The following is an 18,483-nucleotide window of genomic DNA, read 5'->3' on the forward strand; positions in this document are numbered from 1 at the left end:
TGGGAGATACACGGCTGTTAACATTCTCAGCTTACAGTTCCATGCCTACACCAGCAATTTGCTCTAAAAATTCTGAACCTGTGTCCGTTTAAATGGCTCTTGATCAGTTCTCTGCATAGCTAGAACTCCCATTTATTCACTGAAAATTAGCTTTCCTTATTCCTTTGTTCTGCGGGTTCAGCATCTCAAAGGTGACTAAAATGGTATAATCTTTCTTGCCATGGGCAATTCTGAGTTACAGATTGGACTACAAGGGGCTTGGGTATGTGTTGTCTTTAAACAAGCAGCAAGGAAAACTTTGAGCTCTATTCAGACCTGCTGAAGTGTGGTAAATTTATGATGAAAGCTACTGACTGTATTACACATGATTAATTCCAAAGTCCATATTAAGATGATCTTTTCAGCAGTTGCTCTTCTAACTGAGCACTGTCTCAAGGCTGGGATTTCAGTAATTAATCAGTTCAGAATTGCTAATGATCCTGGCAGAGGGCATTGGCAAAAGGAGGAGGATGTCGTTAGCTCCAGCCTGCTTTTTCTCAGTGCCCCATGTCAGTATGGAGTAAGGCAGCATGAAGAAAGATGGGTGACCTCCATTGCAATGCTGTGCAGCACATAAATATGGATGTGAGTGGCCATGGCTAGGAAAGGATGGCTCTTGATAAAGTTATTTACCAAAGAGTAGCTACCAGTTATGCCAGCTGTGCTCATTGATTTTCATTTGGTTGATAGATAATAACTAGAGGACTTCAGATTTATTTTGGGAAGAATACGAGTCTCTCATTCCTTGAGAGAGAATTGGTAGTTTTTGTCCTTACCTGTAGGAGCATCTTCACTTGACCATTTTGTAACTATCAGAGTTGAACCAGCTTTTTTTTTTTTTTCTTTTTAAAAGATTTATTTATTTATTCAAAAGGCAGAATGACAAAAAGAGAGAGCGATTTCTACCTGCTGGTTCACTCCTCAAATGCCAGCAATAGTTAGAGGTGGGCCAGGCTGACGGCAAGAGCTCAGAATTCCATCTGGGTCTTCCACATGGGTGGCAGGGACCCAAGTACTTGAGTGGTCAACCACTGCTTTCCCAGGCAGGAAGCTGGATCAAAAATACAGCAGCCAGGACTCTAATTGGCCTTGCAAGCAGCAACCTAACCACCATGCCACGACAGCAGCACTTGAATCTTCATTTTAAGCTACATAGATCTATAACATAGCTTTTTATGCAGGCTTATAAAGTGTAAGCTGATAAATCTAAGTTGTGCTAGAGTGTCCCTATACAATGACACTGTTTTAGAAAATCAAATGATATCTGCTATTAAAGGCAAAATTAATATTTTGAATCCTGGGTTGTAGTTCCTTGTTTGCTAGCAGAGACTATATTACAGTATCTTCCTCTGATTTGTACATAATTTTTATTAAATTATTCACGTTGAGACTTGACTCATGGTGTAATAAAAAAAGGCATATCTTAGAAAAATGGAAATTCAAAACAAGGATAACTAATACTTTAAGATGTGTACTGGAGTTACTTTCTTATAATGCAGTATTTTATTTGATTTCAGATGCTTGTGCACAAGTTTGCCAGAAAATACCACATCACTTTAACTAATGTAATTACTGAAGAGACTACTCATGTCATTATGAAAACAGGTATACCAAGAACCTTTATAGAATATGTTACATCTGCTGCATAAAACCACATTAAAAAAATAGGAACATAGATTGAGCATCCCTAATCTGAAAATCCAAAATATTTTATAAAATTACCTTCAGGTTATGTGTATAAGGTATGTATCAAACCTAAATGAATTTCATGTTTAGATTTGGATTCCATCACCAAGATAGCTTGTATATTGAATATGCAAATATTCCAAAATCTGAAACAGTCTGGTCCCAAGCATCTTGGAAAGGGATACTCAACCTATGTTTGTTAAGCACAGCATGAGTGATAGTCTCCCAGTAACCCATCAGTTACTACTTTATGAAAAACAAATGCGTTTTTACTACCTCCTCCACCCTTTTGCTTTAGCTTAAGATTTGGCATGTTGAACCAGAACAATGAGCCACTTCCTGTCTTCCTGCCTGGACTGCACTGACTGAAAGCCTTTCTGATGAGCCAGGGCCTAAGTCCTAGAAGAACAACTGAGGCAAGAGGGAATGGGGCAGAAGTGAATCTTCACTCAAATCTGGAGACCCTAGCTCCATGTACCACACGGTTAAAGTGCTGTTGAGAGTTTTTCAGGAAGACACTTCAGTAGCTCTGAAACAGCCCTACCATGTAAAAACATGTTTATTCGTTCATTTTTATTTGAAAGGCAGAGTGACAAGGGGAGGGGTTTTCCATCTGCTGGTTTACTCCTCAAATGCCCACAACAGCTGGGGCTCGGCCAAGCCAAAGCCAGGAGCCAGGAACTCCATCTGCTGCCTCCCAAGCACATTAACAGAAAGCTGGATCCAAAGCAGAGGTAGAGGCAAGACTCAATCTCAGGCACTTCCATATGGGATTCATCCATCCCAAGTGATGGCTTAACCCACTGCACCACAATACCCTACTTAATTATTTATTTGAGAAATAGAAACGGTGAGAACTCTCATATGCTGATTCATTCTCCAAATGCTAGGGTCAGTCAGGGCTGGACTGAGGACAAAGCTGGGAGCCGAGAAAATCCAGGTCCCCCGTGTGTGGTAGGAGCCCAATTGAGCTGTCACTGCTGCTCATGGGTCTGTATTAGCAGGAAGCTGTAGTCAGGAGCTGGAAGCAGGTGTCAAACGCAGGGACTCAAACCCATGTGGGTGGCTTATCTGCTAAGCCAAACACCTATCTCTTCCTTCATCTTTTTTTTTTTTTTTTAAAGATGTATTTATTTGAAAGAGTTACACAGAGAGAGAAGGAGAGGCAGAGAAAGAGAGAAAGGTCTTCCATCCCTGCTGGTTCACTCCCCAATTGGCTGCAACAGCTGGAGCTGCACCCATCTGAAGCCAGGAGCCAGGAGCTTCCTCCAGGTCTCCCACATGGTTCAGGGGCCCAAGGACTTGGGCCATCTTGTACTGCTTTCCCAGGCCATCGCACAGAGCTGGATCAGAAGTAGAGCAGCTGAGACTCAAACCGGCATCTATATGGGATGCTGGCGCTGCAGGCAGCGGCTTTACCAACTACGCCACAGTGCCGCCGTCCCTCCCCCTCCCACTTTTTAAATCTTAATTGTGGTTTGTGTGATAAAAGAGACCTCTGGGAATTTTTAGTTGATATAACCTAAATCTGAGTAAACATTCAGGGCTACTGAATGCCTGGGGCCAGCATTGTGGTGAGCAGGTTAAGCCGCTGCCGATGATGCTGGCATTTCATAAGAGTGCCCATTTGATTTCCTGCTGCTCCACTTCCAATCCAGCTTCCTACTAAAGTACCTGGGAAAGCAGTGGAAGATGGCCCAAGTCCTTGAACCCCTGCCACCCATGTGGGAGACTCGAATGAAATTCTTGGCTCCTGGCTTTCTACCAGAGGGATGCCTGAACGAAACTGTCCTCTGCTCTGAGCCCTGGGCTGTCTTTTTAATTAACTCCCAAGTTTTCAATTCTGCAAACTGAAAGATTCATTTATTTATTTGGAAGGCAAAGTTACAGAGAATGAGACGGAGACAGAGATCTACCCTTTGGTTCATTCCCCCAATAGCTGCCAAGGCTGGGGCTGGGTCAGGCAAAGCCAGGAGCCTGGAGCTCCTTCCAGGTCTCCCACATGGATGCAGGGGTCCAAGGACTTGGATCATCTTCTGCTTTCCCAGGCCCATTAGCAGGGAGCTGGATCTGAAATGGAGCAGCTGGGACATGAACCAGCTCTCATATGGGTGCTGGCATTGCAGGCAGCAGCTTAACTGGCTGCAGCATAACTCTGGCCACCAATTCTGCAAATATTTCAATGACATAATATTTATTTCAAAGTTACTATAAATGGTAAGTCTTTATAGGTGCCCTAACAGGGTGATTGTACATAATGGGTTAAGACAATCACTGACAAACTGGAGAATGTATCCAGGCGAAGATGGGGGAAAGAACTCAATTTCATTCAAAGAGAAAATGAAGGAATGAAAAGACTTTAGAGAATAAGACAGCTGACAACTGTTCTCAGATAGTTAAAGAATTGTTACCTGAAAGAAGAGTTATACACTCATGGGGCTCCAGAAAGGAGACAAAGACCATGGAGGATGCAGGAGATGTTTACCATGGCTCAGCTCCAAAACCTTTCTACAAAATAGGTTCTCTGAGCACACTGTGCCTACATCGGGATGTCTGCCTACAGAGCTGCAGGTGCTCCAGCAGAGACTCCAAACCCCTTGTGCACGTTTCATTAAAACCTCTGAAGTCTTAGGTTTCCACAGCATCACAGGGTCAGAAAGTGGGACTCGTTGGAATCAGGTGTCAGAACAAGGAACCACAAACTAATTACTACTTTAGAGATGAATGTCATTAACATTTAATATATCTTAAGCTGTAGGTTTGGGTCAAAGCTGATGAAAGGTGAAACGAAAGCTTTCAAATGCAAATTAAACCTAAAGTAGTTCAATATTTAAACTCAAAGACAATACAACATTCACTACTTTGGAAATAAAAATGAGATAAAATTTCTAAGTTTAAGCATGCTATTAAATCCGCTTTTGCATCAGTTAAACAAAAACCTTCAGAAATTATGAGGAATTCTAAGGGAGAATGGCTGCTGCTACACTTGCAGACAGCCTGCTGTGTTTAGGATTTAAATACATTTCTCCTGTTTAAAACTAAATGGCCCTTTCTCAGTTTGCTTAGTTCTTCAAAAGGGCCTTTGAAACACTAGGAAACAAACAGAAGTGATTTTTCAGCTACTAGTTTCTGAAATATTTATGTAGGAGAGAAAATCCATGAAACTACTTCGTATTTTTCCTGTCCCTCTCGAGAATATTGGAGGGTTAGGATTTCTCGGGATGAAAATTTGTCACTTACATTGACATTTCAGATTTAGGATTTCTACAATACTATTTTCTTCTTTGACATATCAACCATCCCAAAAAGTAGATGTTCTCCATCCTTATGAATCAGTGCAACTGACATGGATAAATCCTCAGACGTGACAATGGACATCTTAAGCTTGTGTTGGCATCTAGAAGATGGGCAGACTCTTCCTCTGACCCTAAGTTTATATTTGCCTCTTCCAGGCTTCCAAAGATCCACACCTGCTTCTTATAGTTAGTGGTGCTTCCAGCCTCTGATTCTGTCACCAGGAGTGTCAGAGTCATCCATCCAGATTGATCTTGAGAGCAAAAAGAGGTTGGGTTATTTAGGTTCTTACGAAAGCACTTCCCGGTTTTGTTTTCTTCTTCTAATCCTTTGGATGTTTTTCATTCTACAGATGCTGAATTTGTGTGTGAACGGACACTGAAATATTTTCTGGGGATTGCAGGAGGAAAGTGGGTAGTTAGCTATTTCTGTAAGTACAGTACAGTTTCTCCCCTCTTCCTTTAACACTTCGGAATTAGTTTTACACCTAACATTTTAACACCTGAAGTTTTCTCTGTTCCTGATTCTGAAATACCAAAAGGTCTTTAATAGTAACACAAAACTAGCTTATCTTTAATGCACATCACTTTGTTCAGATAAGCTGGTGATGTTGGGAAATGGATTTCTTTTATAACTAATAGGACCTAATCTGCCCCTAGCAATGTTAGCATATGAACTAGGGGATTATTTAATAGTGGGAAGAGATTCGTGTGCAGCAGGCAGTTTTATAATGTTTAAATAAAGTATTGAATCTCTGGCACAGCCATATTAAAAGAGCTGTGGCTTTAGAGGGAGAAGACCTGAGGTTATTCCCACACTCCCTTAGTGATTTGCTGAACTCCAGCCCTGTAAGAAGAGTTTGTGCTTCTGCTCTTTGTGACCTGTCTTTTATGTGGTCTCTTTAGGGGTGACCCAGTCAATTAAAGAAAGAAAGATACTGGATGAGGTAGGTACTTGATGTTACAGCCGAATCAGAGAGACCTGATGCCACTGAGACACATAGTAAAAAAAGAAGAAAAAAAAAAAGGCAAGGAAAGGAGTTTATCGAGCAGAGGGAAAGGATTCACCAGGACAAAAAACAGGCATTGTTGAGGAGAAATCTTTCATATGGATATGCATGTGTATCTGTCCAGAAATCAGATTCCTTCGAAGAGATGTTGCTCTTTATGCTACTGAGAACAGTGAGAGGTAAATAAGAGTGTAGGAGGAGGAATAATTTTAGAACAGCCATCCAAGAGCTGCTGGTAACAAGAGGTAGACAACATAAAATTAGCGAAAGCAGTTTTAAACTGTTACACGTTCTTCAGTATTTTGAATTAAATGACATTTTTGTTGGTTTCACTTTCATTTATTGACTATTTGGAAGAACCTACTATGTGCATTAGGAATTGACAGTACAGTAAACAACCCCAACTCTAGTGGGATTCATGTTCTACTGAGAAGTGATACACAAAAAATACAGAAAAATTTAGGATATTAATGAATGCTATAAAGCAATACACAAGATAACAGGTTAGCAACTGGTAGAGAACTGAGATTGACTATTTTTTTTTAAAGGTTTATTAATTTATTTGAAAGTCAGAGGTACAGAGAGGCAGAGAGAGAGAGGTCTTCCATCCGCTGGTTCACTCCCCAATTGGCCACAACAGCTGGAGCTGCACCAATCTGAAACCAGGAGCCAGGAGTTTCTCCCAGGTCTCCCACGTGGGTACAGGGACCCAAGGACTTGGGCCATCCTCCACTGCTTTCCCAGGCCACAGCAGAGAGCTGGATCGGAAGTGGAGCAGCTGGGAGTTGAACTGGCGCCCATATGGTATGCCTGCCAGCACTGCAGGTAGCGGCTTTACCCACTAGGCCACGGTGCTGGCCCCAGAGATCTACTGCTTTAGTTAAGGAATGCAGGAAAGGCCTTTTGGGAAATAATGAGCTGAAATCTAAGTGATAAGAAAGAGTTTTTTTTTTTTTCTTCTTTTTTTTTGACAGGCAGAATGGACAGGGAGAGAGAGAGACAGAGAGAAAGGTCTTCCTTTTTCCGTTGGTTCACCCTCCAATGGCCACCACGGCTGGCGCGCTGCGGCTGGCGCACTGAGCTGATCCAAAGGCAGGAGCCAAGCACTTCTCCTGGTCTCCCATGGGGTGCAGGGCCCAAGCACTTGGGCCATCCTCCACTGCATTCCCGGGCCACAGCAGAGAGCTGGCCTGGAAGAGGGGCAACCGGGATAGAATCCGGCGCCCCGACCGGGACTAGAACCCGGTGTGCCGGTGCCACTAGGTGGAGGATTAGCCTAGTGAGCCGCAGCGCCGGCCAAGAAAGAGTTCTTGAGACATGTGGGAACAAGTGTTACTAGAGGGAGAACAGCAAGCATGCAGGTCTTACGGTTGGAATGAGTTTGGTTTGGTAAAGAAAGTAGACCAGTGTAGCTGGAGAGTGGCAGCTGTGGGGGCGGGGTCTAGACAGGAGGTTGGAGGCTGAAGTAAGGAGAGAAAATCGAGAGATGACTCCTGGGCTTTTGGGCTGAACTACGGGAGGGTGTTAGTAATAGTGAATGAGTGGAGAGGATGGGGAGGAAGAACGTGTTAGGAGGAGGGAGGGCGGGGAGGGGTGAGAGTCATCTTCAAATAAGTGATGACCTTATCACTAGACTCTTCCTGCAGGTGACTAGAGAATGCTAAGTGTTGTTTCCCTTAGTCACGGGCTGTGGGTACGTTCTTGCTTTTAATTCCTCTTCATAATACTCTTGGCGGTACATGCAGTCTTCTCTACAAGCTAAGTTTCAGTCAGAATTATTTGTAAGCATTCTTCCTAGGGCCGGTGCATGGCTCACTAGGTTAATCCTCTGCCTGCAGCGCCGGCAGCCCATATGGGCGCCGGGTTCTAGTCCCGGTTGCCCCTCTTCCAGGCCAGCTCTCTGCTGTGGCCCGGGAAGGCAGTGGAGGATGGCCCAAGTGCTTGGGCCCTGCACCCACATGGGACACCAGGAAGAAGCTCCTGGCTCCTGGCTTCGGATCAACACAGCGCCGGCCGTAGCGGCCATTTTGGAGTGAACCAACAGAAGGAAGAGCTTTCTTTCTGTCTCTCTCTCTCTCTCTCACTGTCTGTAACTCTACCTGTCAAATTTTTTAAAAAAAGCATTCTTTTTCAGATTTCTCCTGAAAACCCTAACCTCCCCAGTCCCATTATTCTTTATTCTCTTGACCTTGATCAGTCAAAAATAATGATTATGAAAAACCTCTAACTTTCTTCGGTGTATTAAATGTATATTTTATCATTCTGGCTTCATTAACTGTGTGAATCTCTCAATGGAAATCTGAAAAGCCCTTATTTCTTTAGATGGTAATATACAATTGATTTAAGAGATCGGGAATTCTCCAGTTATCTCTATAACAGCACAGGATTAGCAGTTTAATCTAAATGCTAAGTGAATGTTTTGAGAGGAGATAGATGTTGAAAACTAAAATACACGGAGTCCCAGTGAGGTGAAAGCCCGTTGCTAATTTCTGCACACAGAGATGCGCCCCATGCTCCAGTGAATTGACCTCCGCAGATTCAATCCTGGTCATTTCACCCAGTCCCACCAAAAAGAATGATTTTATTTACTTTCAGTCAAAATTCTGTCCAGTGATTCTAAGTGCCTTAAATATAACACGTCTGCTCCATTTCCATTGAAGGAGGCTTCTCTCTGACCCCGTGGTTTGACTGTGGTCTCTTTCAGCATGATTTTGAAGTCAGAGGTGATGTCGTCAACGGAAGAAACCACCAGGGTCCGAAGCGAGCGAGAGAATCCCAGGACAGAAAGGTGACTTTCCCCTCCTCCTGTGGGGTAGCGGGGGTGGGGGGGGACAACAAACACTGCTTTGCATCCCAACCCCATTCCCAGAGATGGTCTTTGACTTTCATCATCTAAGGCTCACCACACCTAGCGTGAGCTAGGCACTTCCACAGAGACTGGGGTTTTTCTGTTTGTTTGTTTTTCATTTCTCCAAGCCTATCCAAACCAGGTAAGTAAATACTGTCTTTGTTTTATGAATGAGGGGACTTGGAGGTTTAGAGAAGGTTTGTAATTTAGATTCCACTCTGGGATTCGACTCTCAGATGATCAGTGGCAGAGCTAGGATTTTATTTTTTATTTATTTCTGTTTGTTTGTTTGGAAGACCAGTCTCTCCAATCCACTGGTTTACTCCCCAAATACCCACAACAGCCAGAGCTGGGCCAGGCTGAGACAGGAGACAGGAGGTTAGTCTGGGTCTCCCAAGTGGGCAGCAGGGGCCCACCTACCTGAGTCATCACCTGCTATCCCCTTGGTACATATTAGCAGGAATCTAGATCTGTAAGCCAAGTAGCTGGGACTTGAACCCAGTACTCTGATAAGGGATACCGGTATCATGAGTGGAACCTAAGACACTGTGCCAAGCACCCATCCCAGAGCTGGAATTCTAAACATGTGAATCTAAAGCCTTGCTCTTTCTACCTCACCATGATGTCTTTCTCTAAAGGAGTGTGGTAAGTGCTGTGCGTGTGGTATGCACAGTGCTGTCTGAAAGGATAAAAAAAATTATTTAATAATCAATAGCTAGGGGCCGGCGCCGTGGCTCAATAGGCTAATCCTCCACCTTGCGGCGCCGGCACACCGGGTTCTAGTCCCGGTCAGGGCGCCGGATTCTGTCCCGGTTGCCCCTCTTCCAGGCCAGCTCTCTGCTATGGCCAGGGAGTGCAGTGGAGGATGGCCCAGGTGCTTGGGCCCTGCACCCCATGGGAGACCAGGAAAAGCACCTGGATCCTGGCTCCTGCCATCGGATCAGCGCGGTGCGCCGGCTGCAGCGGCGGCCATTGGAGGGTGAACCAACGGCAAAGGAAGACCTTTCTCTCTGTCTCTCTCTCTCACTGTCCACTCTGCCTGTAAAAAAAAAAAAAATAAAAAAAAAAATAATCAATAGCTACCAATTATCTAATGTCCACTATATGCCAGGGACTGCTCTAAGCACTCAACCATAGACAATTTTACCCTATGCAGTTTACTGTAAGCACATTTTCCAGATGAGAGAATTAAGATACAGGTTAAGTTGCGCAGAGTCCCACAGTTTGTGAGTGATAGAACTAGAAGTTAAATCCATACAGTCTAACGCCAAGTCTAAACTCTAAATTTTGATTTCTTTTCCTTTTATTTGAAAGATGGTAAAACAGAAGAGAGAAGACTCACCTCTATCTGCTGGTTCACTCCACAAATGCCTACAGCAGCCAGGGCTAAGCCAGACTAAAGCCAGGCACCCAGAACTCAGTCTGGGTCTCCCTTGTGGGTGGCAGGGACCCAAGTACTTGAGCCGTCACCTGCTATCTCCCAAGGTCCACATTAACAAGAACCTGGATCAGTAGTAGAGGAAGCAGGACTCCACACACTGTAACATGAGATGCAGGTGTTCAAGTGGCGCGTTAACCACTGCACCAAACTTCCACCCCCAAGTCTTAATGACGGTACCGTGGTTTCTGGAAAAGTTACAGAAGGAACTGGTGCTGTGGCGTAGCAGGTAGAGCCACTGCCTATAGTGCCAGCATCCCATATGGGCGCCAGTTTGAGTCCCAGTTGCTCCTCTTCCAGTCCAGCTCTCTGCTGTGGCCCAGGAAGACAGTGGAAGATGGCCCAAGTGCTTGGACCGCTGCGCCCTCATGGGAGACCAGGAGGAAGTACCTGACTCCTGGCTTTGGATTGGCGTAGCTCTGGCCGTAGCAGCCATTTGAGGGGTGAACCAACGGAAGGAAGACCTTTCTGTCTCTGTCTCTCTCTCTCTCTCTCTCTCTCTCTCTAACTCTGTCAAATAGAAAGAAAAAGAAAAGTAGCAGAAGATGGTTCAAGTACTTGAGCCCCTGTACCCGTGTGGGAGACCCGGGTGAGGCTCCAGACTCCTGCTTTGGCCTGACCCAGTCCTGGCCATTGAGGCCATTTGAGTAGTGAATGGAAAGAAGAACTCTGTCTCTCCCTCTCTCTGCAATTCTGACTTTCAGATAAATAAATAAATAAATAAATCCTTAAAAGATAAATAAAATAAATGCCACTGTAGTATTTTGCTCTGGAAGAGAAATGTATCTGTAGAGGTAAAACCTCAAACTTCTTATCTCATCAGTGAGTGTCAGCCTGGATATAAAAGTGCCTAATACCTTTCATGCAGCTTTGGCTGCACCTGGCTACCTTTGGAGAACTTTTAGCATAATGAGCACTGGAGTCCTGTCAACGGGTTGGGGGTTGCCGTATACGTACACAGAGTGAGTGACCTGGGTCAGGCTCTCACTTAAAACAGGAGCAGGCTGGTCCAACTGTCCTTTCCATTTCCTCTGGCTAGAAAGTGGTTGGGGAGACAGAGCCCTTACCTGTTCACTCAAGTGCCCACGAAGGCTAGGGCCACCTCTGGGAGCAGGAACTCCATCCAGGTCTCCCACATGGGTGCCAGGGACTCAGCTGCTTTCGCTATCATAGCTGCTTCCCAAGATCTGTTTTAGCAGGAAACGAGTTAGGAGCCAGATCCAGGAATCAAACCGACGTACTCCAGTGTGGGACATGGGCATATCAACTGCTAGGCTAAACTTCTACTCCCAGAACGAAGGTTTCTTTTAGATGATAGCCAAGTCCTTTCCTAAAAACCTCTGCCAGTGTGTGCATAAGCATTGGCACTGTCCAACAGAGTTGCCTCCAGCTATATAATAGTGATTTAGATTTAATTTTTAAAATTTAAACGTGACAGGCAGGGGGCCAGAGTTGTGGCGTGGCAGGTAAAGCCGCCATCTGGAATGCCAGCATCCCATATGGGCACCAATTTGTGTCCCAGCTGTACCACTTCCAATCCAGCTCCCTGCTAATGACTTGGGAAAGGCAGTGGAAGACAGCCTGAGTATTTCGGCCCCTGCCACTCATGTGGGAGACCCAGGTGAAGCTCCTGGCTTCAACCTGGCCCAGCATTGGCCATTGTGGCCATCTGGGAAATGAACCAATGGGTGGAAGATCTGTCTCTCCCTCTCTGTAACTCTTTCAAATAAATATTTTGTTTAAAAAATGGCAGGTGGGTATCGTGGCACAGTGAGTTAATCTGCCATTTGAGGTGTCTGCATCGCCTGGGATCGAGTCCCATCTCTTCTTCCTATCTAGCTGCCTTCTTTTTTCTTTTTCTTTTTTTTTTTTTAACTTTTTTTTTTTTTTGACAGGCAGAGTGGACAGTGAGAGAGAGAGACAGAGAGAAAGGTCTTCCTTTTGCCGTTGGTTCACCCTCCAATGGCCGCCGCGGCCGGCGCACTGCGGCCGGCGCACCGCGCTGATCCGATGGCAGGAGCCAGGAGCCAGGTGCTTTTCCTGGTCTCCCATGGGGTGCAGGGCCCAAGCACCTGGGCCATCCTCCACTGCACTCCCTGGCCACAGCAGAGGGCTGGCCTGGAAGAGGGGCAACCGGGACAGAATCTGGCGCCCCAACCGGGACTAGAACCCGGTGTGCCGGTGCCGCTAGGCGGATGATTAGCCTAGTGAGCCGCGGCGCCGGCCCCTATCTAGCTGCCTTCTAATGCACACCCTGAGGGACAGCAGATGGTGGTGTAAGTACTGGGTTCCTGTCACCCATGTGGGAGACCCAGCAGAGTTCCAGACTCCTGGACTTAGTGTAACCCAGCCTAGGCTGTTGCAGGCACTGGAGGAGTAAAGCAGCAGATAGAAGATCTCTCCCTCTCCATTGCTTTACCTTTCAAATAAATAATCTTTTAAAAAGTAACTTAAATATGAAATTCAATCCTCACTCACCTTAACTGCATTTCAAGTGTACAACAACGACATATGACTCCAGGCTGCCTTATTAATGTAGATGCAGGACATTTCCAATGTCGCAGAAAGTTCTTTCCACTGGGAGTGGGAAGGCCTCTGGGAGGTGCAGTGTGATGTGGGTCTTCAAGACACCAGGCACTGAAATCCGTTCAATGGACAGGCGGCCAAACCAGGTTTCTCTTCTACATTAAAAACTGCTTAGGCGTCTAAAGACGCAGTGACCATTCTCAGAGCAGCATGAGCAACCATAGACTGCTCTGCCGACTGAGCGCATGTTGAATGTTGGTGTTCCTAGTCTGGATAAACATCACACTTCAGCCAGTAGCTTTGAGTTTCTTGTCACCTTTAATTTTTTTTTTATTTTAATTTTTTTAAGATTTATTTATTTGAAAGTCGGAGTTTCACAGAAGAGAGAGAGGTCTTCCATCCGCTGGTTCACTCCCCAATTGGCCGCAACAGCCAGAGCTGGGCCGATCTGAAGCCAGGAGCCAGGAGCTTCTTCTGGGTCTCCCATTCGGGTGCAGGAGCCCAAGGACTTGGGCCATCCTCTACTGCTTTCCCAGGCCATAGCAGAGAGCTGGATCGGAAGTGGAGCAGCAGGGATTCAAACCCGTGCCCACATGGGATGCTGACACTGCAGGCGGTGGCTTTACCCACTAAACCACACTGACACCTTTAATTAAACAAAAAAGGGTCAGTTTTTCTTCCAAAGAAGTGAAATCACCGCAAAGGTTGTCAGGGAAGAGCCAGGGCCTGACTGGCTTGACAAAGTGGGGTGCTCAGCCCTTGAATAACAGGACAACAGAGTGTCGATCACTTCCATGCGCCCTCCAGAAAAGTGAAATCCATCAGCGTCTCTCTCCGGGAAATAGTGGAAATGGTAGTAAAGAAAAGGTGGTAAAGAAAAGTTACTCCTGGCCGGCGCCGCAGCTCACTAGGCTAATCCTCCGCCTTGCGGCGCCGGCACACCAGGTTCTAGTCCCGGTCGGGGCTCCGGATTCTGTCCCGGTTGCCCCTCTTCCAGGCCAGCTCTCTGCTGTGGCCAGGGAGTGCAGTGGAGGATGACCCAAGTGCTTGGGCCCTGCACTCCATGGGAGACCAGGAAAAGCACCTGGCTCCTGGCTCCTGCCATCGGATCAGCGCGGTGCGCCGGCTGCAGCGCGCTGGCCGCGGCGGCCATTGGAGGGTGAACCAACGGCAAAAGGAAGACCTTTCTCTCTGTCTCTCTCTCTCACTGTCCACTCTGCCTGTCAAAAAAAAAAAAAAAAAAAAAAAAAAAAAAAAAAAAGTTACTCCTTTTGGGGAGTTTCTCTGTATTTTTGGTGAAATTCCATAATCACTGATAACTAGTGTTTCTTTCCCCATCCCCATTTCTCTTCCACTCTTCTAGATCTTCAGGGGCTTAGAAATCTGTTGCTATGGGCCCTATACCAACATGCCCACAGGTAAGAGCCTGGGAGAGCTGCAGGGTTCCAGCACCTGCCTTTCTCTCACATAGCGGAATGTCACAGGTGCGATCACCTTATGGGTCTTCCTCAAAGTGGTGAGATTTTCCAGACATCGCTCTGTTTCTTTACTGCTCTCCCAGACAGAATTGCACCCAGAAGTTATCTGGTGGCAAAAGGCTAGATTGTGCTTCTCATGAGCATGAGGGCAGTGATGAGTTAGGTTCTAGGACCCAAAATGTTCTCTGCTCAGACAGGGTAGAACTCCTGTATTGCCCAAGATAGGAGGGCTAATAAATTAGGGAGACGATATCTTGGGGTGTGTAAACGCCAAGCAAGTGGTTTACTCTCGCTGAACCATCTGTGTCTAACGGAGAGAAAGTGCGGCAGCAGCATAAGCCCCATGGGTCTGGAGCTCCCCTCGGGGCCAGAGCAGAAGACTCTTGATGAGCATTTTCTAGTTAAATTTGACATTGAGTGTGATATTGTGTCTAGGATTGCTATGGGTCCCAGCTTGGAAGGTGCAGAGCGCCAAGGCCCTGGGCTGTGTGCAGAGATTTGCTTTACTGTTTTCAAGAGAAAGGCCTTCTCCCTCTGCTCCTGGGCCTCCCTTCTGCCCCAGGGACTCAGCTCTCTTCCTCCTCAAAGGCAGGCCTTAGCTCTTCTGCTCACAGGCAGATGAGTGGCAGCAGGACAGCGTGGCCATGGAGTTTTGCTTGTCTTCCTTATTGGGTACTGATTGGATTTCATGGCATTTCCCAGTGTTGCCCAGAGGCTGTCTCACAGTGTGTTCACACTGGAGTCTCTAGCGGGTGTCGTCTGAGGGGCGAGTCAGTCCACCTCAGTGCAGCCAGGCAGAGGAGCACCTCCGCGGCACCTCGAAGTGGGCTGCTGGCAAAGAGCAACGTACACAGGGGCCCAGAGGACGTCGCTGGCCACCTCTGGTTTCCCAGGTGCAGGTGGAACATATCTACAGTCTCCTGATGCCTGCTCCCTTGGCGCTGATCCCAGCCGCATGCAGCCCCTTCCCCACGGACGTGCTGGGCTGACCAGCATGATGTGTGTTTTTTTGAATGGATGAGTTTTCTCCCCATCACTTGACACTTCCTGTGATTACCACCAAGTACAGGGCTTTCACTGGCCACGACAATTGGTGACCAACACAGAATCAGGATGCAGAGAGGGAAGGCAGGCGTTTTTTTCACACAATATCTTAGCCAGCAATTTAGCCACTTGATGGAAATTAGAGTTTTAAAGTGTTTTATTTGAGAGACTGTCAAACCTTATCTACCAAGTGGCCTCATGGAGACTGATAATTGTACAGGAGGCTGCACATCAGTGGTAAGCACATTGACTTGGAACCCATCCCCTGGTCTGAATTCTGCTTTAAGGCCTTTCTGTCCTTTGGCGTAGAGAGGCAGGGAGTCTCCCACTGAGAAGTCTTGCTGTGAGCTTTCACCCAGTGGAGTATGGGATGGGATAGAGGGCTCAGGTTAAGTGTGCAAATTGCCGTGGTGATTTTAGGTCTTAATGTCCCCTTTAGATCAACTGGAGTGGATGGTACAGCTCTGTGGCGCCTCCGTGGTGAGGGAGCTTTCGTCATTCACCCGTGGCACAGTAAGTCTGTCATGCCCTGCCGGGGAGGGAGGGCACGATTGAACAAGGCTGGCACTCACCTGTCCCTGGGACTCCCCTAATGTAGTCTCGGCAGCCTTTTCAGACCACATACCTGGGCCAGGAGACTCCATCTGTGAGGCATGAGTAAGACATGGCAACTCCAGGTATTTAACGTACTGAGAGAAGGCCGTCTCCCGCTAACCCTTCTTGCCAAATGCCATTCCCTCTCCTTCCTGTGGCTGCCCCCAGAGCAGTCTGCTGCAGCCAGTCATCAAGAAATGTTTGCAGTGACTTCCAAAGTCCTGCCCTGACATCCTCAATGCTCCTTTCTTCCGGGGATACAGGGTGTTCACCCGATTGTGGTCGTGCAGCCAGATGCCTGGACGGAGGACGGTGGCTTCCATGGTAAGAAGCGGCGTGGACCTGTGTCACAGGGACTCCTGTCGAGTGGGCTTGGTTCACCACTCGTTTCTCAGTGCTTGAGCAGTGCAGTTCTCAGCACCTTGTGAATATTTACCGCATGAATGAATGGCTAAATTGTCTTTTTAAAAATGTTTTTATTGTTTACTTTATAAAAGTAGTGCATGAGTTTTTTCTATGGAGAGTATTAAATATAAATATTCATTACAGAAAAGATAAACCACAAAAACAATAAAACAACCCGAGTTATCCCACCACTTAGAGATCATCACCATAAAATTCCCCCAGGCATCTGTGCACGTGTGTATGTGTATATATGCACACATGTGTATTTTACACGGATGTCATCATGCTCATCCTACTGTTCTCCTTTTTCCACATCATTAATTGCCATGCTGTTTCACTCTCTGGTGGCTCTTCCTTTAACAGATTGAAGTCCGTGTTAATACCATTGCCAAAGGCTGTGGGCTTTCATCAGCACTCACTTCTTAGGGTTCTGAGTAAGGTCCTGCACCCTGAAGCACTATTTACGAGCCAGAATTTGGCTCCTACCTGGTTAACCCTAAGAACCCATATAGCCAGGTCCCTGGAGTACATTGATTAGAGTCTGGTCTGGGAAAGTATGAATTGACACTAAACTCTGCTTGTGTTCCCTGTCCCCAGGGATTGGACAGATGTGTGCGGCATCCGTGGTGAGCAGAGAGTGGGTGTTGGACAGCATAGCCCTGTATCAGTGCCAGGAGCTGGACCCCTACCTGATACCACAGAGCCCCGCAGCAGCTGCTGAGCACAGCCGGCCACGTGTCTAGAGCCGCAGGACCCCAAGGCGAAGCTGAAGAAGTAGCCTCTCCGGGCCCGAGAGCCCTCCTCACTCTTCAGTCCTCCCATAGTCGCGGTTCCTAAATATTTTATGTACATTAGCCTGAAAAAAACTTCTGGCTGTGCAAGGGTCTCTTAAAGATTTTCTGCTTCCAATCTCCCTTTGAAATCTGCCGTGAGCACAAATCTGTGGTAATTTTTCACCTGAGAGGAATATAAAACCATTTAAACCCCACCAATTCAGCAAGATGCTGATGCATTATTTATCAGCCTGACTCCTACTACGGGGGCTGCTGGAACGGGGCTGGAGGCACAGAGTGGCTTGGCCTCAAGACAACAGCCAGCTTCCCTCAGCTCATTGGGCTAAAGCCTTGGGTTCCTGAAGACCAAGAACCAGACCCTTCAGTGGAAGGAGAGTGCCTGGGACCTGGGACGAGACTGAAATCAGAAAGGTCCTGGGGCAGCCCTGAGATGCCTGAGTGGAGCTCTAGGGAGGAAGCCAAGAGGCAGGCACAGGATCTGCACGGGAAACCAGAGGGTTAACTAGAGGCCACTCGTTTCTAAAGACCGTGCTCTGAAACAGCAGAACACGTCTCAGAACCACTGTCCAGAGGGGCTTCTAACCGGTAATAAGTAAGATGGTTATTGTTGTAGCGCCAGTGTGTAACTCATTCCTCTTAAAAATAAGGGCTCTGATATGAATATTTCATGTCTGTAAAATGAAGGATCCCACCAGGAGAGGAGCTGTCGCTTTCTTTGAGGTAATTCTTCTCCCTTTGCTCCCTACTGCTGAACTGTACAACCTCATAAATAATTTCACTTGCTGAAGGAGGAAAGTGTTGTTCATAAACTCATTGCCCAGGACTGTTTATAGCTGTTGGAAGGACTGGGTCTTTTCTTGCCCCCCAGTGTGGAAGGGCAGTGAAGACGCGATTCCGCGAAGTATGTTCTGTAACTGTTGTGCTATTAAAATAAAATAAACTTGGTAGCAAACGCTTCCGCCAAGAATGAGTGTTCTAGGGACAGCCGCCCGCCTCCTTACAGCCTCCCCACTGCTCCCGCGCTGGGGGACAGTCGCGTCTGCTTCTTGGGGTCGGTGTTTTCTGTTGCTGCCATCGCAAACTGTCCAGAGTGCAGCAACTTCTTACCTCACAGCTCTGTAAGCCAGAAGTCTCGGTGGCTCAGCTGGTTTGTTTCGGGTTTCCTGAGGCTGAAATCAAGGTGTTGGCAGGGCCGTGCACCTTTCTGGAGGCTCTGGGGATGAATCTGCTTCCAAGCTCATGCCCGTTGTTGGCTGAATTGCTCCTTGCACATGGAGGACTGGGGTCACTGTTTCCCTGCTGGCTCTTGGCCAGCGGTCACTCTCGGC

General features: G+C 46.8%; 1 protein-coding gene across 4 annotated transcripts in view; it reads left to right on the forward strand.

Annotated features, from left to right (window-relative positions):
* BRCA1 (BRCA1 DNA repair associated) overlaps positions 1-18,117 on the forward strand; it is a 71,532-nt gene extending 53,415 nt beyond the window's left edge. For 2 of the 4 annotated variants that reach the window (XM_017349213.3, XM_008271548.4), the window contains exons 16-23: positions 1,557-1,644; positions 5,372-5,449; positions 5,925-5,965; positions 8,733-8,816; positions 14,204-14,258; positions 15,802-15,875; positions 16,220-16,280; positions 16,959-18,117. In XM_017349213.3, coding sequence (XP_017204702.2) covers positions 1,557-1,644; positions 5,372-5,449; positions 5,925-5,965; positions 8,733-8,816; positions 14,204-14,258; positions 15,802-15,875; positions 16,220-16,280; positions 16,959-17,104 — 627 coding nt within the window. In that variant the 3' untranslated portion in view covers positions 17,105-18,117. The remainder of the gene's footprint in view (positions 1-1,556; positions 1,645-5,371; positions 5,450-5,924; positions 5,966-8,732; positions 8,817-14,203; positions 14,259-15,801; positions 15,876-16,219; positions 16,281-16,958) is intronic. The other 2 variants (XM_008271549.4, XM_008271550.4) reach the window with 1 other exon arrangement.
* Positions 18,118-18,483: the final 366 nt, after the last annotated feature.

Source organism: Oryctolagus cuniculus, chromosome 17 (genome assembly GCF_964237555.1).
Source record: "Oryctolagus cuniculus chromosome 17, mOryCun1.1, whole genome shotgun sequence".
Taxonomy (NCBI): Eukaryota; Metazoa; Chordata; class Mammalia; order Lagomorpha; family Leporidae; genus Oryctolagus; species Oryctolagus cuniculus.